General features: G+C 33.8%; 1 protein-coding gene across 5 annotated transcripts in view; it reads left to right on the forward strand.

Annotated features, from left to right (window-relative positions):
• Lrch (Leucine-rich-repeats and calponin homology domain protein) overlaps positions 1–24835 on the forward strand; it is a 454905-nt gene that overhangs the window by 257073 nt on the left and 172997 nt on the right. For all 5 annotated transcript variants that reach the window (XM_090411096.1, XM_090411095.1, XM_090411098.1 and 2 more), the window contains one exon: positions 13111–13248. In XM_090411096.1, the coding sequence (XP_090267222.1) occupies positions 13111–13248 (138 nt within the window). The remainder of the gene's footprint in view (positions 1–13110; positions 13249–24835) is intronic.

A 24835-nucleotide genomic window follows, 5' to 3' on the forward strand; every position in this document is an offset into this window, starting at 1 on the left:
TGCAGTTCACTAACCAATAACAGCTATTTTTTGGGGGGGAGGGGTAGTAGAGAGCAATGTCTGGACTTGCGATACAAATTGTATTCCCATTACGCACTGTTTCTGTCACTGCACTTCACTTTTCACTATGTTATGTTTATTTCACTTGACACTCAGTCACTTATTTTGATGATTCTTGTTTGTGTCTATGATTGTCTGACCTAGGAATGGGCAAACCATTCAGCTAGCTATTACACTTTCACACTCCTGGGAATGGGCAGCAAATGATTTGTACCTCATTTCAAAAAATTATACTTTTTAAGTTATTTGTAACAAAAACAATTTATATTCTCTGGATGATTCTCACGGAAGGGTTCCGGGGAACACAGTTTGAATACTGCTGTTCTAGTATAATCCCTCCCATAAAATATGCCATCGGATATCTTCTCATTAATGTCATTAATGCTAGAGTGCCTAACTTTACTAACATTATATTAATAGCCATTTTCAAGTATCCACAATTTCAACTTATTGAACTCATTCTGAAAGCTACATATCAGCTGCATTCCTGATTACCCTGCCTATCTTTGCATCATCATCACCTTAAATCTTGCAGGCCCCCTCCTGATACATTACTTCTTGATATGTGTCAGACAGCTGTCCTCTTGTTCAAATTAGAATTTATAATCCAATCCCATATCTTTCAATACATACATATCCTGTCAAAAACTCTAGCAGAGTCCACATATATCATGGTGTGTCCATTCCCCCTTGTGTAACTCAAAGTCCCATTATTATAAAATGGGAACAAGTTACTCGGACACCTTCCTGAGTAAATCCATTTGGCTCATTGCAAAGTATATATTCTCTGTCAACCCAATTTTGCATGTGATCTCTTATGGACTCTCCAAAATCGTCACCAGAAATATTGATAGCATACGTCCTTGGGCAATGGCATTTTCATACATAATCATACATTCCTTCCACTCCTGTAGGATTTTCCCTTTTGCTGAAACTCAAATTATATCACCAGGTGAAAGGAGCAACCAGTTTAGCTGAGCACTTGTGGTATCTGTGCTGATATCCCTTCAGCCTCTATTGCCAAATTCATATTCAGTTTATGCAACAGCTCTAGTACCTCCTCATAAACCAGTGTTTCTTCCTCCAGTGTACAGGTAGTAGTGAACTCTGCATATACCAGGTTCCTAGCTTTTAGCAAAATGGGCATTTGTTAGTTGAACAATCTCTTTCTTCATTTGCCACCCACATATGTGGTGTGTATTCCTTAATGATGTATACAATACATCATTAAGGAATTAATGATGTATTGTATTATTATTATTATTATTATTATCCAGATGTTATATTCAGGCATTAATAATCAGAGGAAAGGAGTAGCTAACAGTGTACATGGAGATAAACTTGAATGAATGGCAAGCAAGTAGTGATTTTGGCAAACATCAAACTGGAGATCAGTTAATGAGACATTTATGCCTATGGTCCATAGGGGGTTCTATTAAGGAAGAAGTGGAAGAATCTTTCAAGTCAGAGAAGCCACTGACATAAAAGGAATGTTTGTGCTTATTGGAGATATAAACAGCAGAGTAGGCAAGAAATGTGTTGGAAAACTTTATAGAAACGAGAAACTAATAATTATGGTATGTATCTGCTGAATTTCTGTTCAGGACACAGACTAGTTATCACTAATGCCATGTATTAATACAAAGGTGCTCAAATTCACATGGCAGGAAGAAATAGTCTCATAGACTATGCTTTTGTACAAAGTGATATCTTCGCACAAGTTCAAAACAATAAGAATATACAGACTAGAAATAGGTGAATACCATTTAGTTCAAATTTCATATTGAAAAGAAAAATATGTGCAAAAGTTATAAAAAAATCAAGCAGCTTACAAGTGAATGAAATGTAAACTCAAATATACAAATATTATTCGAGAAAAAATGAGTTTTAAAGCAAACATCAAATCTTGGATTCTAAGGGAACATTTTCAACTAGAAATTTACAATTAGAAACCTTTGGGGAAGTTGTCTGTGAGGATGTAAAAAAATAGAACTCTGTGGCAGACTAAAGTTAAAAAGGCATTCATAGAAAAGAATGCCTGTGAAAGTTCTTAACAAATAAGTCAACATATGCTCTGAAAGAGTATAAGAAAAATTAACTGGTCTTTCTATCTTGCAGCTGTTCTTCCTCTCTCTCCTCCTTTAGTCTATATCTATCTGACTATCTACCTCTTTTGCTAGCTGATATCTTTCCATCCCAAATAGATATTCTTTCCATTTCTCGATATTCCTTGATAGTTTTCATTTACGTTGTAAATGTCTAGTTCTTTTCTAATGCCTTTGTTTCTTATGTGGTCCAGTTTTATGCATCCTTTAATTGCTCTTAAAAATCTCATCTCTGCAGCTTGTATTTTACTTCTTTCTTTTTAACAGTATGTTTCTCAACCATATAATAAAATGGGAGTGGCCATTACTTTATAAAATTTCAGTTGGGTTTCTTGTCTTGTTTTTTTAATTCAGTGTCCTTTTAATTTTTCCGGACTTTCTGAAATTTCTTTATTTTTTCATCTATAAAAGTTGCTGACAGGGGTCAGCAACTTTTTCAGACTTGTGGGCCACATTACTTTTCTTTTTAATAATTGGGTTGCATGTGCTTAATTATGAGAAAATAGTGAGTCAAAAAAAAAACACTTATCAATTTTTATTATATCAATCTTAAAAAACACAGAAATATTTAAAGTAAGAGATATGAAACAAGCATGAAAATGAAACTCGATAAAAAAAATTAGCACGTAAAAACGAAGTGATATAGTTTATGCATCACAATTTGTGTCTCCCTGCTTAATGTGACTTTTGTGATTGTTTTCCCTTAACCAAATCATCTATATCCATAATAAATTTAGTTTAATCCTTTATCCAAGTGTAAGCAAACAAAGTGTGCGCCTGAAAATATCTTCAGGACTAGGGTAAGGTAGTGCAACTCCGAGCAAAGGTGGACCAAGCTCTCATCACGCCTTGTCTCAGTATCTCCCATAATGCAAAGCACATCTCCTTGCGGACATGTATACTGCTATGCATTAAGGGAAGGGCACTACCCAGACCGGTTTCAACCTTTATTGAGGTCTCATCAGTGGGAGGCAGACCCAAACATGAAGATATTAAGGCAGAAGCAATAGGAGAGGTCCTATTTACCTATAGGAGTTGCCAACAGGTTACCACCTTTTTATTGAATTACTCTGGATTTAGAGAAAGATGTTGGAAGTTTATTTTTCACTTGGTTAGACTATAATAAATTTAGTTTAATCCTTTATCCAAGTGTAAGCAAACAAAGTTTGCACCTGAAAATATCTTCATGATATTTTCATGCCTGAAGATATTTTCAGGCACAAACTTTGTTTGCTTACACTTGGATAAAGGATTAAACTAAATTTATTATAGTCTAACCAAGTGAAAAATAAATTTCCAATATCTATATCCACTTTATAACCTGAGGTGCAAATTTGAATCGAAGCATGTAAATGTTATCAGTCAGTCGAAGAAATTTATTTTTTCTAAAACTCATGGCAGAAAATGCTTGTTCATTAATGTATGTGCTTCCAAATGTGACTATCATCTTCTTTGCGAAATTGATTAATCCTTCAAATTTTTTTGGTAAGCATCCATAAAATTTTAGGATATTTTCAAACAAAAATGCATTCTTTAATGTTTCATTGTGTTGTAATTCCAAAACTTCTATCTGTAGTTGGTTTGGTACGTCATCAATATCGACATTAAAAGGGGTTCAAAAATAACTGCATTTCGATGCTATTTTTATGAAAATCCACAAATTTTGTTGAAAATTCAATTTGTAAATCTTCAATAATACCAATAAAAGTTTCCTTGTGTGTTTGCCATCCAATTGTAGATGCAGATTTGCAACATATGTAATGAGGTAGATTTTCTTTCATCATATTTTTCTTCAACAGACATAGTTTGCCTTCAAAAGCTTTTATGTCAGAACACATTCTGCTAGTAATTTACCTTGGCCCTGCAGGTTCAAATTAAGTTCATTAAGGTGCGTTGTAATATCTACCATAAATGCAAGAGACAGAATCCATTGTTATCTGATAGTCGTGGGACAGTATGTTTGTGTTCCGTCATGAAAATATCTATTTCTTCATATAAATTAAAAAATCTTTTTAGCACAGCACCTCTACTTAACAATCTTAACAGCTGAGTAGTAGATAATGTCCTTATATTCAGATTCTATTTCTATCAAGAATTCTTGAAATTGGCAGTATTTCCGACTGTTGCGTAAGATGTAATTTACAGTTGATATCACGATGTCCATAATGTCTTTCATTGATAAAATTTTGCAACAAAGTGCTTCCTGATGGATGATCATAACCTAAATTCTGCACAAATTCGGCTTACTACACAGGTGTTAGAGCCACACATTTCTTCCACCATCGGTTGTCACACTTCTTAATTTTTTTCAATCCGATTCTAAAGAATCGATAGTTTCTTAGACTTTTATGAACAAATCATTGCCAGTTGTAGTACCTTTTTTTTAAACTACACAAACTGGCCAATTCTTCATGAACATTAAATCACTATCGATGCCCCTCACTGTCATCAGTACTTTCATCCATTGCTAGACCGTAACAATCAAATGATTTTGCTTTAAATTTAAGTTGCTCAAATAAATTGGTACTGATTTCTTCTACTCGCCTTGTACAAGTCCTGGCAGATAAACTAATATCTTGAAATAGTGTCTTCTTTTCTGGGCATATTTGTTCAATTACAGCTAATAAACATTGTTTAATTGATTCTGAGTATGTATAAGGCCTTCCTTCTTGAACGAGTTTTGCTATGACATAACTAGCACAAACAACCCATTGATTATGAATACTTTGCTCTTTAAATATGTTTTTGCTGAGCAGTCAAAGAAGCTTGTAATTTATTAATTTGATTTTTTCTAAGTTCACAGTTCAAATCCTTTATTGGCTTTTGTGTTCATTCTCGTAATGACATCTGATATTATATTCTTTCATAACAGCAACATGTTTATGACAAATAAGACAAAGGAGTTTACCCCATTTTCAATAAAGAAGTACTTGCTGTTCCATTCATCATTAAACCTTTTTCCTTCATCTGCAATTTAACCCATTTTTGAAATTATGTTAACAAATATATATCCTCTGAAAATAATAGTTGATGTTATTGAATTATATTAAAAGACTGACCAGGGAATGTGCTACTGCAAAAGTGTGCCAGAATCTCGGTTATCATTGAATGAACCCCCTTTGTTATCTCCACTCATGATGACTCACACAGTCGACTCGTGCCAAGTTGCATGGCAATATCACGAAGTATAGGTATAAAATTATTTTTAATTTATCATTCATATTATAAAATGTATTATTTAAATAATTCAACATAAGGGTTACATGCCATTTAAGTCTGGTCAACCTTTTATGGGCTGTCAAAAATGCATATTTTGGGCTGCATGCAGACTGCTGGTTGCCGACCCTTGATCTATATATTCATCTTTTAGATATGTTATTATGCAGCCTAAATAATTAAACTCTGTCATTAAACTCTGTTCTATTTTATTTTCCATAACTATTTTTGATCTAACATGATCTTGATCTTTACATGTGATGACTTTTGTCTTTCATGAAATTTTTAAATTGTATTGTTGGCTTATTTTGTTTAATTCATAAACTGATTTTTGAAGGTAATCTTCATTGTCTTGTAATATAATCTGATCATCTGCATACAGCATTGTATTGATAACAGTTCTTCTGGTTAACTGGATATCCTGTTTTATTTTTTTTTTTTTCATATTTTAATAGTCTGATCAATATATATATATATATTAAATAGAGTTGGAGATAAGCTACATCCCTATCTAACACTTTGATTTATTTCAATCTCTTCTGTTAATTTATTACATAACTGTATTTTTTTATCTTTATATAAACTTTGTATAGCTTGTACCAAATGTAATGAATATCCTTGTTTTTTCATTGTATTCCATAGTTTCTCTCTGTGTATTTTATCAAAAGCTTTCTCGTAATCTCTAAAGGCTATATGTTTCTAAATTAAATTCTCGTCTTTTTTCAATAATTTCTTTTAACACACAAATATTGTCTATACATGATCTTCCATGTCTGAAACCATTTTGTTCTTCTGAAAGTAAATTGTTGTTTGTAATATTTCTAAGTCTTATTCGGGATTTTACTGGAAAATTTGTAACTGGTATTTAATAAACTTATTCCTTTTGTAATTTTCACAATCATCTGTCTCCTTTCTTAAATATAGATATAATCTTAGCTTTTAACCAGTCTAATGGAACCTCACATTTCCTCCAACACTTATTTATTAATTTTAAGAATCTGCAATGTACATATCTCCACCATATTTCTAAAGCTCTATATTTATGACATCTAATCAGGTTGATTTTCTATTCTTTTGATATAGCCTTGTATTGCTTCGTTTAGTTCTTCGAATTTTATTGGTCCTATATCAGTACTGATTTTTTTTTTCATTATTATTTTCTGTTATTAACTTTGGGTCATACCATAAATTCTTATAATATTCTATCCATTGTTTCTCTTGTATTATGCTGATTTGTGCTGTATCTCTTTCTTTGTTTAATTTCCTTAATGTTTTGTAGGCTACATCTTGTCTTCCATGTGTAAAATCTTGTATGAAGAAAAATTAGAACAAAATTTTTCTATACAATTTTACTTGGAAATAACAAATTATACAAAATACTTGCAATTGAATTAAACCTCAATTTTTTTCTGTATCGAATCTGGTAAAATATTAGAGTAAATTGTTAAAATATTTAAGAACCACTGAAATTGTACAGACAAAGAAATAGTTCAGACAGGATTAGACATCTTGATTCTGAAGCTAGCAAAAATCGCGAAGGTCAACGGTGTACAGGGTTTTCCAAAACCCCGTTGCCAGAACTCAGTGACAGCGGGGTGGCAGAGAAAACCCTTCCAAGAATATCTGGGTGGTTAAATCTGAGGCAGTTCCAACATCAGGAGAGTAGGATAAAAGGGAGAAATCGAGGGGCCAAAAGGCTCTGTTCCTCGCTTTTGGTCTTGTTTCAAAGAGGTTCCTGCCATTCCAAGGATGGGGAGTCATGTCACGTCAGCAGAAGTCCAACGATGATAGGAGGTTTGTAACAGCAATGACGGTCTATTCCAGAAATCCCACCACTAAGTTCCTTGACGATCTCAGAGTATGCTATATCATCATTGTTGTGAAATAGTGCCCATGTGTGTGTGGTTTTAACCGGAAAGTAGAAGAACGTGCTCATGATCTCTAGGATCTTGTATACTGAGCTGGCTGACAAGGTAGCAAGTAAGATTTATGTAGGACTTTCCTAAATTGTAAAATATAAGGCAAAAATTGCTGATCCTATAGTTCGTTAGCATAAAGAACAGTAGTGAAGTCGGAAAGCTGTACTTCTAAGTAATTGTGAACTAGTTGTTTGCAGAGTTCTAAGGAATTAGCTAATGTTATATAATGAAAGGGGAATTGAATGTAAAGTTTGTTATTTCTAATACTGTTTATAGTCTGAGTTAAATTAATTTAAAGTGTGAATAAGGCTATCCACGTGTCTGATTTCTATGTGACGTATTTATTTTCTTTGTCATTAAGCTTAAGCGAGAAATGCTTATTTAATCTAGTGGTGAACCAGACATGTGAGTTACATTGTTTCCATGCTATTTAGTTGAGTGAATTAGAGCCAGATATTTTGATATATGTAGTATTAATCTTTGTAATTACCTTGATTTAGAATGAATAAACTGTTTTGTTTGTTAATAACCTGCCTGATTCTGACTTGCCAATGCACTGTCCCACAAAACAGAACCTGTGTGTCCTGAAGATAGAATAGCCACAACTGACTGATATTAAGTTTTAAAATGTTGCTTGAATCAGAATTAAATTTTAGAGATATTTCCATGTTGAGCTGGACGTTTCTCTTGCAATGGGAAAGACATACAATTCCTCTATGCGATCTTTAATGGCTCAGTCAAAAAAACCAGATGAATTTTTAAAAATCAGTGCAAGAGAAAGTCAGCAAGATAGACAAAGGAATTGGTTCCAGCCTGAAGCACTTCCTAAAGTCTAGACTATGTACACATGAAAAATAGCATACGTATGACCTTGAGAGGGGGGGGGGGTAAATTATAGCCAGAGAGGATTAAAGAATGATAGAACTAGCTCAAGCGACGACTACGAACTTGGTGTTACGATTGTTAAGGGAAAGAACATAAAGCTGCAGTTCGAAGGTTTTAATAATAAATGATGAAATAAATAAATAATATCAGATAATAACAAAATAATAAAAAAGTAAAGAGGAGATATTATTACGCATGTATGTCTTTTTTATTTTATTAAAAATGTCCCAAGAATCTTGGTGAGCTTTCTGTACTATGTTTTAGCTATATTTCTTATGTTTCCTTTGTATGTTTTTGAAGGAGTGATTTGTATGCCATTTGTTTTACTTTTAGTGCATTTTCTATATCTATGTTCCAAATTTTTAACGTTTTTCTTTTTAATATTTTATTTTTCTTTCCAAGTACTTCAGAGTCTGCTTTAGAGATTATCTTTATTAAAGTTTTCCATTCGTCTTCTACACCTTCACTGATTTTGGCTTTTTTTAGGTAATCTGTTAATCGTGATCTATATAGCATTCTAATGCTTTTTTGTTTTTTCTTATTTACTTCCCTTCTCCATTTTGCTAGTCTTTCTATTTTAGAGACTACTAAATAATGATATGGAAAAATTTCACTTCCTCTGTAAGCATGTACATCTGTAATGTTATAAGCAATTATAGACCTTGTTCCTCTGCCATTCCAAGTATATTTATTTATATTCTTTTTTTGAAAAAAGTTTTGGTTATTCCAAAATTATTGAAAGTACAAAAAGCCTAATAGTTTTTGACCATTGTTATTCATGCAAATTTCTCCATATTTTCCTTGGGATTGGATTACTTCCAACTCTAGCATTAAAATACCTTAACATACATTAATATAAGACACACAAAAGCAATATAAATCTGAAGCTTGTGGATAAAAGCCTGGAGCTAAAAATTACAAATATGCTTTCTAATGGTAACCACTCTTTTCACAGTATACAAGAAATCCACATGCATGGGCAGATACATTCACAAACTCTCCTATCATTGTCCAAATCGTCAACATTATTATAAAAAATTTAAAAAAAAATTAACCAGTAGTCTACAATCTTTGTTCTGATGAGGCCTCTCTTGCAGCAGAACCTAGCCATATATGCTACATCTTATCTAATTGCCATAGCTCCTACAGATTCAAAATCCTCTATCAATCTATGGCCTTTCCTTTAGAGGGATTTTAGTAATGCTAATAACCATTCCTATGCCCAAAGTACATTAAAAAAATAGAATTTTAAAAACTATCTCTGCATGGCCTTTAAGCCTCACTTGAAAATGGCTATCCTTATCCATTTGCCTGAGGACAAACTCCTTCATCTTTCAGTTCTAGTGTTTAGAGTTTTGTGTTCCTACAAATTTGCATATAGTGAACAAAGACAAAAATCAGCAACCATCCACATAGAAGAACATAAATACATCTGCAAATATGGCTATGATCAATCAGGTCTAGCAGACTGCTTTTGATATGACATGCAGAATCAAATAGGGAGGGGGGGGGGGGAATGATACCTTGCTCTGTTGCAGCAAGTTTAGAAGTGACTTTTTATTTAGAATCTGCAGCTGCCTTCAAAACCTAGCCTAATCTGAATAAATATCGATGCATAACTATCCAAAATATGAGGGGGGACATCCCCCTAAAAAAATATAATTGAGGGCTACAGAGTGCCTCCCTGTTAGGACTCTTGCCTTTTGTTTTCCTGAGTTTCTCTTAGTTTTTTTTGTGTGTGTTAAGTTTGTATTGTACACTAATAATGTCTCTGTGACTGAGATGAAATACTAAAATTAAACAATATTTTTAATTCTTTTCAAGTACTGTTTATGCCATAAGCCTCCACCACGAGTTCCAACCAGCACTTAAGCCTTAACATGTTAATATAGAAGATAAATATCAAGAATGTAGGAAATGTTCTGGAGGCTACTGAAAAAGCTTAATGGAGGAAGGAATACTGTGAAAAGAATGAGATGATAAAGGTGATGTGAAAACTGATGATATTCGAGAAATTTGAAGTGATTACTTTCAAAGATAGTTAAACAAGAACAAGCAGTGAAAGATCAGTTAATTTTAGGTTAAAATGTTGCCAAATGTGGCATTTTAACCTAAGTATTTATATGGTAGTGGACTGTACTGCATAATTCAGAAGGTTGAATTCCATATCATTGGAGTTGAGCTCTCTTAGTACATATCTACAAAAAAGTAAAATAAAACAATGTAAAAATTACAGAGGAATTTCCCTCTTCAGTGTTTCAGTTGAAATTTATACTAGCATACTTGAAGTGGCTAAGAGGGGAGAAAGGGAAAATAGTTTGACCAAATAGAGGTTTTCAGGATCAGATTTTCATTATGACAGTTGAAAATTATGGTAATATAAAAAAAAAAAAAAATGCTGCAGAAATCCACTGAATGCTTCAAGTAGCATTTGTGATTGGTGATAATGCTATGAGCTAAAGCAAAACATTTTTGTAGTACAAATGCTTATGGTGGGTTTGGTTTGGTCACAAAACAGTGACCAAACCAAGTTTATCTCATGGACCTTGAGAGCTGCCATTTTACAAAAGTCTAGAGACCATACACACACACACACACACACACACGTGTGTGTGTGTGTGTGTGTGTGTGAACAGATTGCATCAATGGCAGAATCATTAAAATTAAGATATTAGGAAGGAACTAGATATTGTTAGTGTTCAAGTTATATGAGCAGAGCTGATATCAGGTGGTATGGTTGTTTTGTATTTCTGTTAAAGTATATGCCAAGATGTGAAGAGAGAAGCTGTTTGGAACTTTACAAATAACTGTAGGTTATATACATAAGATATTATACAGGGAAATACATTTGTCTTTAAGTTATAAATTGGCAGTTAGAGCTTGAATGAGATGAAGGAAGATTGTTTGCAGTGTAAGACAACATACATGTTTCCTTCACTGTTATATGGTCACATTATGAAGGAAATTAGTAGTAAACTTTATCAACTCAGCAATAAAAAGACACAATCTATGAAATAGAACAACTAATATTTCAGATATTTAAGCATAATTTTTAGTAAAGATAGTAAATTAATATGGAAACAGATATGAGAAAGAACAAACCAGATGAATGAATTTATGTGGAATAAAAGAAATTATTTAAAAATTCATATTAATGTATGTATGTATGAGGTAGATTCCAAAAGTTTCTGGCCTGACATGCAAAATTTTTGCCAATTTTAAAAATGCAGTGCACGACAGATAGCGCCATCTATGGTGAGCTTAGTGTACCAGTTTCAGCTCTCTACCTGCATCATTCAGTTGGAGGCACTTGTTTTACTAACACAATATGCTAAGTGACTAATCTTAAATTCAGTAACATGCCGTGATAAAGTTTTTCACCAAAGAAGGGCTTTTTCCAAGTGCAATTTATTTCCTGCCTTGCTATTAATAGCACATGTAAAAAAAAAAAAAGAAGTGATGGGGGGGGGTAAACTGCAGGTAATTTGTTAATATACATGTAAGCAGTAAGATATTATTAAGGAGATTATCTTGATTCAAATTTTTAATGTATTCAGAGCCTTTCATTATAGAATGGATGAAAACTGAGATTTAGACAAACTTTTAATCCCAAAGTTTAAATGAACAAAAAATTCTTGCATTTTTTATGGTTAATTATGCATTTAATCTTAATTATCTAAGTTAGCCACACGATGTTTCAGGAAATTGATGATGCAGGTTAACTAAAAATATACTTATTTCCAATATTTTGTAAACATTAAATTGGCACCTTCAGGTAATACATTGTTATCAACACAAAAATGCAAACACACCTTGTATAAGCATAACACCAGGATATCCAAATTAAAACATTATTTTCATTGAATGTCAAATAGTGTTGATATGCTTAAATTCAGTGCAACTGAATTTAATTTTTTTAAATTATAGTTGAAATGGATATTGTTAAATATACTTCTGTTTTTACTTTTTTTTTTTTGTCAAATTTAAATATTATTACTTGACAAAGAAACCCTAGGAAAAAGTTAATAGTAATTCCTTTTGTCTCTTGAATGATAATTTGAAATAGTATTTCTTTAAATTAAATTAAAAATGCTTAGAAATTATTTTCTTGGTTTAATCCTTTATCCAACTGTGTAAGCAAACAAAGTTTGCACATGAAGTAACTTCACGACTGAGTAACTCGTATATATAGAAGCTGATGCTTCACATCACTTGCCTTAGTATCATATAATACAATGCACATTTTCCTTATGAACATGTATAATGCTATGCATTATTGGAAGGGTCACTATCCAGACTCGTTTCAACCTTTATTGAGGTCTCATCACTAGAAGCCAGACCCAGAAGGGATACTAAGGTTAAAGTAATGCAGAAGTCACGTTTCCATATACAAGTAGTCAAAAGGTGTCGCACCTTATCACTAAAATACTCTGGATTAGAGACATATTGAAAGTTTTTCCACTTTGGCCAAGTGACTTCACATCACCTGGATAAAGGATTAAACCAAGAATATAATTTCTTGGCATCTTTAATTTATAGTATAAGCAAGTAGAAAAACTTATTTGTTTAAATAATTATAATATTGGATAAAAACTCGTGTAATGTATTTTGTCATAGAATTTTCACTAGTATCATAGGCGTATGATACGCTAATAAAATATATTGTGGGTTTTTTATTCGCTATTATAATTATGCATAGTCAGTGTTTCATTATTGAAACAAGCATTTGTTTAATATTACAAGATCGCTATTTTCCTATAATGAATAAGGAATTAACTCAGCTAATCAGCAGCAGATCAATTTCCTAATGGAAGGCTAGAAATTACTGTATTTAGAATTTCTTTTAAAACAAGTAAAATTCTTAATATGAATTGCAGTTTAAAATTTATTAGTAATTTATTCATTATCTACACTTCGCTATTCAGGAAGAAGAGTTTAGGATACGGCATGAAGCATTACTAAGTCAGCAGAGATTTGAAGCAGCACTATTACAGCGACGTCTAGAAGAAGAAAAGAACAAATGGAAACCCATTCCAAAAGATGTTACCCCACTGTATATAAAAGTAAAAATTTATATTCATGTTTTTTCCTTCCACCCACATAAGGTTGTAAACCTATAGCACATTAGTACCTAGCTTGGATGAGCTGAAGAATTATATATTTATTTTTATTTTTTTTCATTAAATTTGATTTTACTTTTATTAAATCTTTAATTTATTAAATTGTATTTTAATTTTATTAACTTATTTGATTTTATTTTTATTTTATTGTTATAATGCATTTGTCATTCCATTTGAGTTTTAAATTCTTGGAAAATACTAGTGATGTTTTTATAATTCATTTTATAATTCATTTTAAATTCATTATATAATTTTATATAATGAATTCATTATAAATTTTTATTTATAATGAATTCATATAATATTTTATAATTCATTATAAATTCCTGTTATACCATAACATGAGAGAATTTATTAATTGTTAATTAAGTAATTATCATATTACATATTTCACAAGTTTTTAAAACAGTTGTTTAAATCTATTTTAATTTCATTTAAGAAATTGGTACTAATGGGATAAAAAAAATTGAGTGGTATGAAAGTTTTTCTTTCTACAGTTTACTTGCATTAGAACTTTTCAATTGGAACTAATTTCATTAGTTCCAACATTAGTTGGAACTAATGAAATTAGTTCCAATTGAAAAGTTCCAACCAAACCTTCATAGCAGCAATGTTATTTTAGATTTTATTTTATTTTTTATGTTGGGCCTATATATGAGAGGTTGGCGCTGGTCAACCTATAGTACGTTAGTATGGGTAGTGGGTTGGGAAAGGAGAAACTTGTTTACATTTGATTTAAAAGCCTGTATGTTGTATTCCTTGGGAAATACGTCAGAGTGAAGACTGTTCCACAGTACTGCAAGTTGAAGTGAGCAGGGATGGAGGAGGAGGAAAAGAAACTTGTTCTCTGGGTTTCAGGATGTACTGTGAAAGGATGTTGGGCAGCAGCTGTGCATGTTCCAATGGGCTTAATATAAAGTGGGGGAATTATTGATGCTGTTTCAGATTAATGTTAACAGCTGTTCACATTATACAAATCACAAATCTGCCCACCTATCGAATACTGCTCTCACATTTGGAGTGGGGGCTCTTAAAAGTTCCCTCAAAATGCTTGACTCAATACAGAGGAGAGCAATTAGACTGATAAATGACCCATCTCATCAACTCACTCCCCTCACTTTCACATAGACATTTGGTCTCTGCAATTTGTAAATATTTCCATGGGAAATGTTCATCTGAAACAGCATCAATAATTCTCCCACTTTATATTAAGCCCATTGGAACACATACAGCTGCTGCCCAACATCCTTTCACAGTACATCCTGAAACCCACAGAACAAGTTTCTTTTCCTCCTCCTTCATCCCTGCTCACTTCAATTTGTGGTACTGTGGAACAGTCTTCCCCCTGACGTATTTTCCAAGGAATACAACAGAGGTGAAGTAGCATCTTGAGCAAAAGAGAGAACCTAGTTTTTTGGAAGCTGAGGATGCAATGGTTGTGATGTGTTTATGCCAGGAGAGCTTGATGTCAGGGTAATTCCAAGAAGAGAAATTTCATCTTGCCTGGGAATTTGAGTGTTATAAAAAAACAATGCTGGGGGAAAATGGTTCTTTTTTGTGAGAAATAAGACAGAACTGTGTTTTACTACCGTTGAAGTTGATGAGGTTATCTGAGCCCCTATTGGAGGATGGTTGGAGGTCAGAATTAAGGGTAGTGGTGATTGATGTTCTGTGGGTTGAAGTGAGTTGTGTAGATTAGGGTTTGTCAAATGAAAGGGAGGAGTGTAATGTGCTGTCATTTGCAAAACTTTGTATTGGGTTAGAGGTCAACTGAAGTAGGTCATTGATATATAGAAGAAAGAGGGTCGGTGAGAGAACTGAACCTTGTGGGACCCCAGCATTAGTTGGTGAGAGGATAGGGAGCCGTCTATCATCACACATAGTGTAGATTTATTAACAGTTGAGCTTCAAAAAAATTTGCTACACTGCATTGAATTTTCTGTCATATAATATTAACACTCATGCTTCAAAATTTTATCCAACACAAAATGTATTAGTTTTTACCTTGATCTAGCCATTTCAGTAGCTCTATCAGAGAGGGTCGTTGCCATGGTGACAATATGAATAGTCTTGTCACCATAGAGTCAAGATCCAGATCCACATGTTTGATTTGGCTTCTGAAGAGCATCTGATGTGAAAATGGTTTAATTATGAAGTCCCCCCCCCCCCCCACCCCCCCCCCCCCCCACCCCCCCCCCCCCCCACCCCCCCCCCCCCCCACCCCCCCCCCCCCCCACCCCCCCCCCCCCCCACCCCCCCCCCCCCCCACCCCCCCCCCCCCCCACCCCCCCCCCCCCCCACCCCCCCCCCCCCCCACCCCCCCCCCCCCCCACCCCCCCCCCCCCCCACCCCCCCCCCCCCCCACCCCCCCCCCCCCCCACCCCCCCCCCCCCCCACCCCCCCCCCCCCCCACCCCCCCCCCCCCCCACCCCCCCCCCCCCCCACCCCCCCCCCCCCCCACCCCCCCCCCCCCCCACCCCCCCCCCCCCCCACCCCCCCCCCCCCCCACCCCCCCCCCCCCCCACCCCCCCCCCCCCCCACCCCCCCCCCCCCCCACCCCCCCCCCCCCCCACCCCCCCCCCCCCCCACCCCCCCCCCCCCCCACCCCCCCCCCCCCCCACCCCCCCCCCCCCCCACCCCCCCCCCCCCCCACCCCATTCAATCTCAGTTCCTGTTTTAATTTTTGTTTCCATAGTAGATATTTAAATAAATTTCTAATAGTGATGAGTTTTGTAAAGAGTGAGGAAGATTTTAGCTATGCGATCAGAATGTTAGGATCAGGAGAATGGAAACAGTTAGATAAATGAAAAGAAGAAAACAGCAGTAATCCCATTTAGTACTATTTGCAGTTCCAAAGGACACAAGACTGAGATTGGCTAGGTGAAGGTTGTTGTTGTTATAATAAGAGTATCTCGATGAAGTCAAAAGACTCATCACAGGAGATCTCATTACCTCTTGTTACTCATTCACTGAAGCACTTGCAACCATCTCAGGCAACCCATTCCATCCATTGATCACCCCCCCCCCCCTCCAAGCAAAAAATCTAGTCCTAACACCCTTGGTAACCACACTCGTACACAATTTCCAAAAAAAAAGGATTCAGTGTGAATCTTGTAAGACCCCTTTAATGACTTAATATGCTTCTATCATGTCTTCTCTTTTCTACCTGAAAACAGAATCTATGGAATCATAGGGAGCATTCCATAGACCTGCCACAATCTTTGTCACTCACTTCTGGATCCTCTCCACCACTTCATTCCCATGCAATCCAAGTGTCCAGATCTTCTGCACACAGTCCAGATGTGGCCTTATATAGGGAAATAAAAACTTCTCTATCCTCTGCTTGTTAGTGTGTTTTTCACCAACTACATTATCTGATGTGCTGTTTTTTCTGCCTATGCAATATGCTCTCTGAACTCTGTCCACAATCATCTCAAGTCTGGCTTCATCAGTTTTCTGCAGTTAAGTTCCATTAATATAGTACATAGCTTGTGATCTCTTCTTCCCCAAGTGCATCACCTTACATGTGGCCACACTAAATTGGCAGCCATCTACCTTTGTTTATACTGCTATTTCTTCAGTCTATATTGCCTTTGTTTACACCACTCGTTCCAGTTTAGCATCATCAGCAAACTGAATAGTTCATGTAAAATCATTTCTTATATCATTCATGTACAAATTAAAAAAAAAAAAAAAAAACAGAGAACCAAGTATTGAGCCGTGTAGTACACCACTGGTTACTTGCCTTCTTCTGGACTCAACTCCTCCATAAAACCACTCTTTGATGTCTGTCCACCCTCTAATTCAAATTACTAGAATCATATCCATCCCCATTGGCTCCAATTTATGCAACAGATTTCTCTGTGGAATCCTGTCAAAATGCCTTTAGCAATATCACTGAATAGTCATTTTAGTTATTCAATGTCATTGTCACTTATATATTATAAAAAAGTAGACCAGTTATTAACGTGAGACCTATTCTTCATAAAACCAGATTGTTCCTTATAGAGTATCATGTTCCTATGTACCCAGTCCTGAATTTTGTCTTTCTCCAATACCATAACCACCATTCCTGAAATGCTGATTGACCTATAATTTGCTATTCTCTCTTGGAGCCCTCCTTAACGGTAGAACTATTTTTGCCCTCTTTCCACTCCATTGACACCTTCTCAATACTGAGGCTTAAATTAAACAGCTTGGTCAGAAGAGCTGATAATTCCCTTACACTTTCTTGTAATACATGGCCCAATATGTTGGTATTAGGTTCTGCAATATTTTAAGCACCTTCAATTCTTCAGCCTCTATTCTTTTATCAATCATTGTGATATCTGGCAATGTCACTGCTTACATGGACACCCCTGCAAAATGCTCACTCGGTAATTTAAGTTATGTAATATTGTCTGAAGTGTATATATATTGTTTTTGTTTGGTTTTGTAACTTCCCCATTTTATAAAGTCATCCTTCCATAGTCATTTCTCGTTTTACTTGCCACATTGCAAAAGAATTCATTAGGATTTCCTTTAGCCTCATCTTTGGCCTTCTTCTCTGTATCTTGTTTTTTTTCTTTGTCTGTGACTCCTTAATTATGCTGTTCATCCATCTAACTCCTACCTGATTTATAGATATGTTACCGCTAAAGCTCGAAAGCTGTTAATGTGCACATTACCTATCTAATCTGCAGATTAACTGATTTGCTCCGTTAACGTGCGGAATCAAGAGTTTTTCCGCATTTTACCTAGGTAATGTGCACATTAACAGCTTCCGTATCGTTAAAGTTCAAAAGTTTGTTTCTCTAATTTCCTTTCCGTACTCCTTCCCTCCTCTCTCTCCACTTTTAGTTTGGTTTCGCCAGTGTCATATGTTTTGCAAATTCATTTCCTTAATTGTAATAATATTTTAAACTGTTTGATTCTTTGTATTATAGTTTTTTAATTGATTGATGATTGATTCTATCAACTAATTTGTTGATTGTTTGATTGTATTAACTTGATTCTTTAGATATCGAAAAATAAATAACATTATGTCAATTTAAGCATACAAAAACGTTGCTGTTGTTCCAGCAAAGATCTTATTTTCACTTTAACGAGTGCCTAGTAGGTAATGTGCAGATTATCTAGGTAATTTGCAGATTACCTAGATAATTTGAGAAATGAAACAATTTTTGGCACTTTAACGGATCACTCTAGTTAATCTGCACAATACCTAGATAATCTGTAGAATAACTGATTTCTGCACTTTAGCAATAACAGATATACTGTAAAAATAATCATAATTTAAAATTCTGAATATTTTTGCGTATTGTTTATGTTAATATGTTTATTAGTTTTAGTTTCATAACATGCATTGTCGGCACTGGTGATGTGCCTGTTATTGAAATTATTTTGTCAAAATGAATTGTAAAGATGTTAAAAAAAAATTGATGTACTTACCGGATTTGAATAGTTATGTTACTTGAAACAAATTTATTGTAGTTTAAAATATTAAGTTTTGTGTTTTATGAAGACATTCTCTTGTTGCTAATGAAGACAACGTGTCAGCCATTACACCTAGTTTCTCGCTTGCGCTTTCATGGAGTGCGCATGCTCACTGAGAAGTTTGATGTGTGATTAACAGCTGACAGAAAGCGTTCGGTATCAGAGTAAAGTAACAGAAATAAACACGATAGCGTTCTGCAAAAAATTAGAACATAGGCCAGCAGATATTTAGATTCGGAGGAAATAGAGTTTTTTTATGTGACAGTCGGAGGAAAGTTGATAGTATATTCCGAAAAAGGAATGGTGGGACTATGAAGTTAAAGTGGATTAAGTATTGGTAAATAAGATAAAATATTGCTATAGATGTTTTAAAAGGAATATTCGAGGAAACTCTGATTGGAAAATTAGTAGTAGATTCCGAAAAGGGAATCGTAGAACTGTGATTTTTTTTTAAAGTGGAAGAGTTAAGACAATAAGCATTAGTGAATAAAAGAAGTTGCTATTTATGTTCTAAAGGAATGTTCGAGAAAACTCTGATTAGGAAATTTCATCTGTATCAAGGATGCCGGATCTAACAATTATTTCTACTAAAAAGAGACGGAATCAAATCAGGAAGAATTAATGTGTGCTACATAAGTGAATTAAAAAATGATCCTATGAAAATAAAGAATAAAGTCATTTTTTTGGAAAAGGGCCTTAACAGAGAAAGAAACTGGCTATGAACATTTTGTGATGGTGCAAACAAAGTGTTTAGTCTTGTCTTAAGTGTAAGTTTATTTTATAAAAGGCCTTGGATCCAATTAAATTTGTAGTTATGTAATATTGTTTGAAGTGTATATATATATTGTTTTTGTTTTATTAAATGTGTTTATTTTGTTCTTGAGTCAGTTATTTTTTGTATTCTGAAAGAAAGAGTTAAGATCATTGCGCCAATCGGAGTGAATCCTTGTGCAATAAATAAATATAATAAAAGCACTCGAAAATTAAAAATAATTGTTAGAAATAAAGAGATCAAATATTAAAAAAAAAAAAATTAAAAATCCTTTTCTTATTAATAATAGCGCAGTCGACTGACAAGATTGGTTATGACTTAACTTTATTTTAGAATCCAGAAAGTAAATCTTGATTCAAGTAAAATGGCTATAGGAGATAGCAATTCTAGTTGTGAAGTTTCTTCAGTTAAAGATGAGGAATTTTTTAAGTTAATTAATCCAACTTTAGTAATACCTTCATTCTCAGGAGATAGTAGTGAAAGCATTGAAACATCTTTTACATATGCAGAAAAATAAGAGATTTAGGAAAATGGTCAGATTTTCATTTATTGATTATACTACATAATAAATTGTTGGATAAAGGCAAAACATTCTTAAACACATCTCCTCTACTGAGAGACACTGACTGTTAGTCAACTTTTAAAAGCTTACTAATACCAGAATTTTCAAGTGTAAGAGAATTAGGACCTAACATTTGGAAAATTCATCAGTGCATTCAAGGTAGTAATGAATCTGTTTCAGAATATTATCATAGACTTTGGAGCATTGCTTATAAATTTAATGTTTCATCTGAAGAGAAATCCTCTTTAGAATGGTTGCTGTTTAATCAATTTAGGCATGGCATTAAAGATAATTTGAAAGAAACAGCACACAAGAAAAAGGTTAAAAATCTTGACCAGTGTTTTGAACTTGTTAGGGAAAAGGAAAAGAGACTTAGAGATATATTTCATTCTGGAAATAATTAACAGGTAAACTCTTTTCAGTATAATGAAACTCATTCTCCTAGCATTGGGCTACAGATAAAGTGAGAGAAGGAAAGTTTCAAAAATTAAAAGATGCTAAGATAAAGAAACAGTCTAAGGAAATTTCTGTGAATCTAACAGAAAATGTTCCAGAATCTGATTCCAAGGTACAATTACATGATTTGGGAAAATTAGAGGAGCTGAAAACATTTCTTAATGAAGAAATAGAAAGACAACAAAGACCAATAGTAAAAGGACAGGAACTTCTATTTAAGATGATATCTGATTTGACAATATCCAATAATATTACAGATAATCAATCTTTCTTTTGTAAATCTAATGGTATTGACAGGAATAAAACATCTCAAAGGAGATATGTTCCAAAATGCTTTAGATGCAATAAACCTGGTCATTTTGCTAAAGACTGTTATGTTAGGAATAAATCTTGTTTTCAACATAAGAAATCTGAGAATAAAGGAAAATCTGGAAATAATTATTATTCTAATATTATACTGGCAAGGACAGAAATGTCAAACTACTCATTAGACATGGGTAAAGCTAAAGACAGCTCCAACCCTAAGAGTTCGATGTATCATTAGCTCCTTATGCTAATGGAGATAATCCTTTGACAGTTCTACAAGGATTTATTGAACATGTGCCTTGTGAAATCTTGCTTGACACAGGTGCACATATTTCACTCATTTCTTAGTTTGTTTAACAAAATTAAATCTATAATTCTAAATGATATTTCAGTTTTAAGCTATCCAATTAAATTAAAGGGTATATTTGAATCAGAAATTTCTGCTGATAAGCAAATCAATGTTTTTATTTCAATTCCCTTGTTTTCCCATTGAAAGTTTGTCATCCATTAATAGTTCTTCCAGAATCATCTAATCCAAATGTACAAGTAATATTTGGAATTGATTTTCTGAAACGTCATGCTTTTGCATGCAATTTTGGTGATAATACAGTGTTCTTGTGTGGATTAGAATGCCATTTAGACAGGAAATCAGATGATAATGGAAAATTAGAGCAGTCTCCTGAAGTTTTTAAACACCCTGATGATAATGATCAAGTGTTCAATATTGAGACTCTGAAGAATACGGAATCCAGTTCACAAATTTGGGAAAAGGATAAGATTGTCCGAGCTCAGAAAGATGATCCTGTACTTAAAACTATTTATGAAGCAGTATTGAAGGGTGAAACTCAACTGGATACATTTTTAAACTTGGAAAACTTATATTTAGATAAAGATGGGTTACTCTTATCTAGACAAATGGAAGATGGAAGGTTGAAAGTGAAAATATTGGTACCAACTAAAATGATTCCTTGGATTATGTACACTTTGCATGATTCTGACTTGGCAGGACACCAAGGATTTTCTAGAACTTGTGAAAGAATAAAGGATCGTTACATCTGGAAAGGTATGAAGAGTGATATACTCATATATGTCAAAATCATGTCATAAGTGCCAAATAAGATCCCCTTTCAGAGGAAAAGCTCCATTACAACCATTTCCAACTAGACCTTTTCAGGCTGTAGCTATTGATGTAGTAGGTCCACTGCCAATTACTAAAAAAGGCAATAGGTGCATTCTAGTAGCCATAGACATGCTGCTAACTAGATTTCCTGAAGCAGTCTCAATGAAGGATCTAACTGCAAAGACTATTGCAAGAAAGTTCTTGAATATGATAATTCGTAGATATGGAACTCCTCAGACTTTACTTTCAGATCAAGGAGCAAATTTCACATCTGAACTGTTGTTACAGTTATGTAAATTATTAAATATTAGGAAGATTTTTACTACACCTTATTACTCACAGTATAATGGTATGTGTGAAAAGCTGAATAAAAATATAAAGCAAATACTTTCCAATCTAGCAAACACTAAAATGAATGATTGGGACACATCTTTTTCAAGCATTATTTGCATGTAAATCTGCTTTTCATTCTACTATCAAAGCAAAACCATCTTTTGCTTTCTTATGGCTTTGATCCAATCTTTTCTAATGAACTTTGTTTCAGTCATTCCTAATACAGGGTACAATGACATAAATGAGTATCTGGAAACAGTAATAGATAAATTTTTCACTACTTGTAGATTAGTAGGTGAAATAAATAAATTAAGTTCGCAGAAAACTAGGCAGTATATAAATCGTTTTAGAAAGTATAAGTCATTTGCACCAGGAGATTTAGTATTCTTAGATGATAAATCTAGTATAAAAAGAGTTGGAAAATTAGGAAGGAAAGCTTTAGGTCCACATAGAATTTTAGAGAAATTTTCTCCTGTGAATTTTAGGATTCATGATGTCAAAAATCTTAGTAAAATTATAAATGTACACTCTGATAGGTTAAAAAGGTACTTTTTAGGGAGTAGAAATTTAGTTATATTAGGAGACAATATGAATAGAATATTGAAAGATGAGAATTGTTTTCCTGATACAAATTGTGCATCTCATTCACAATCAAATAATAGGAAAGGGAATAGTTTTAAATCTCATATTTCAGATACATATCAAGGGAGAAAATGAAGAAATTTGGGTAAAACAAAACCTAATGCAGGAAATTTTAGAAATCCCAAGACACATAATTCAGATAATGTAAGAGTGATGATAATCAAACTGACTCTAACATTGATGAAATAGTAGCAGAATATCATAGGTTAGTTAATATAGAGTTAAATAAACCAGAAAAATGTGAAAATACCTCTAATTTAGTTAATAAGGGTAAAGCATCTCAGACACCTGTAGAATTTGATTCTGATAGTGATGATTGATTTAGAGTATAATTCAAATAGTTTAAAAGAAATATTTGAAAGGTATAGAAATGAAATTTGTAAGTATAATAAAGTGGAAGAAAAAAATGCTGAATTATCTCTAGCATCAGATGATTCTGAAACTAGTGATTCTGAGAGTGTAAATAATGATAAGCAGGAATCACGTTATTTTTTAAGATCTAGGAATAAACATTAAAAGTTTTCTTAGATATATGGTAAATATTTTAAAAATTTTTCAGAGAAAGATAAAACTGATGTAAAAATAATCATAATTTAAAATTCTGAATATTTTTACATATTGTTTATTAGTTTTAGTTTCATAACACTCATTGTTGGCACTTGCAATGTGCCCGTTATTGAAATTGTTTTGTCAAAATGAATTTTAAAGAAGTTAAAAAAAAAATTGATGTACTTACCAGATTTGAATAGTTGTGTTACTTTAAACAAATTTATTGTAGTTTAAAATATTAAGTTTTGTGTTTTATGAAGACATTCTCTTGTTGCTAATGGAGACAACGTGTCAGCCATTATACCTAGTTTCTTGCTTGCCACTTTCATGGAGTGCGCATGCTTGTCGAGAAGCTGACAGAGAGCGTTCAGTATCAGAGTAACAGAAATAAACAAGATAGCATTTGGCAAAAAATTAGAACACAGGCCATCAGATATTTAGATTCGGAGGAAATTGAGTTTTTTTATGTGACAGTTGGAGGAAAATTAATAGTATATTCCGAAAAAGGAATGGTGAGACTATGAAGTTAAAGTGGAATAAGTATTGGTAAATAAGAGAAAATATTGCTATATTCCTTTTAAAAGGAATATTCGAAGAAACGCTAATTGGAAAATTAGTAGTAGATTCCGAAAAGGGAATCATAGAACTGTGAGTTTTTTTTTAAAGTGGAAGAGTTAAGACTGTCAATAAGGGAGGAGGTATCCAACTGTGAAGGGATCAGACTCAGAAAACTTGCATCTTTCTCAAATGTCAGCCATGCATTCTGATTCTATGCTAATGTCACTTGCACAACTTCTACTCCATGCTTCCACCTCTTTCTTATGCAGATATATCATTGTAAGTTCACTCAGAAAACTGAAATAATTGGTTGCTAGAAAGAGCAATTCTCGCTGGACCTTCATTCACCAGTTCTGCTATTAAAGCTTTTGTATTCTAAAGAAATGTGGTTAGGCATTAAAAAATAAAATAAAAAAATAAATTAGCATACCACCCATTTTTCAACTCCTGCTTAGGCAAATCACCTGCCAGAATGTTTAGTGGCAGACTTTTTTTTTTTTTAAATATGGCTCTCATCTATGAAAGGTCATATGCCTATAGTACATTAGTATTATTGATGTGCCAAGAGATTTATTTTTGTAATTTTATTTATTTTTACACAACCCACATATCCAGCTCTAGAAACCAAACACAGACCTTTTCAAACTATTCCATGTTCCATGTGTTCTACCTCAGGCCTCCTGTTATCAGGACAGTGGTCTCGTGCTGGACACAAATATCCCACCTTGAAGACAATCACTAATGTCCATGCCCATCT

This window comes from Typopeltis vanoorti, chromosome 21 (genome assembly GCF_054136105.1).
Source record: "Typopeltis vanoorti isolate ZY-2024b chromosome 21, IOZ_Tvanoo_1.0, whole genome shotgun sequence".
Lineage (NCBI taxonomy): Eukaryota > Metazoa > Arthropoda > Arachnida > Uropygi > Thelyphonidae > Typopeltis > Typopeltis vanoorti.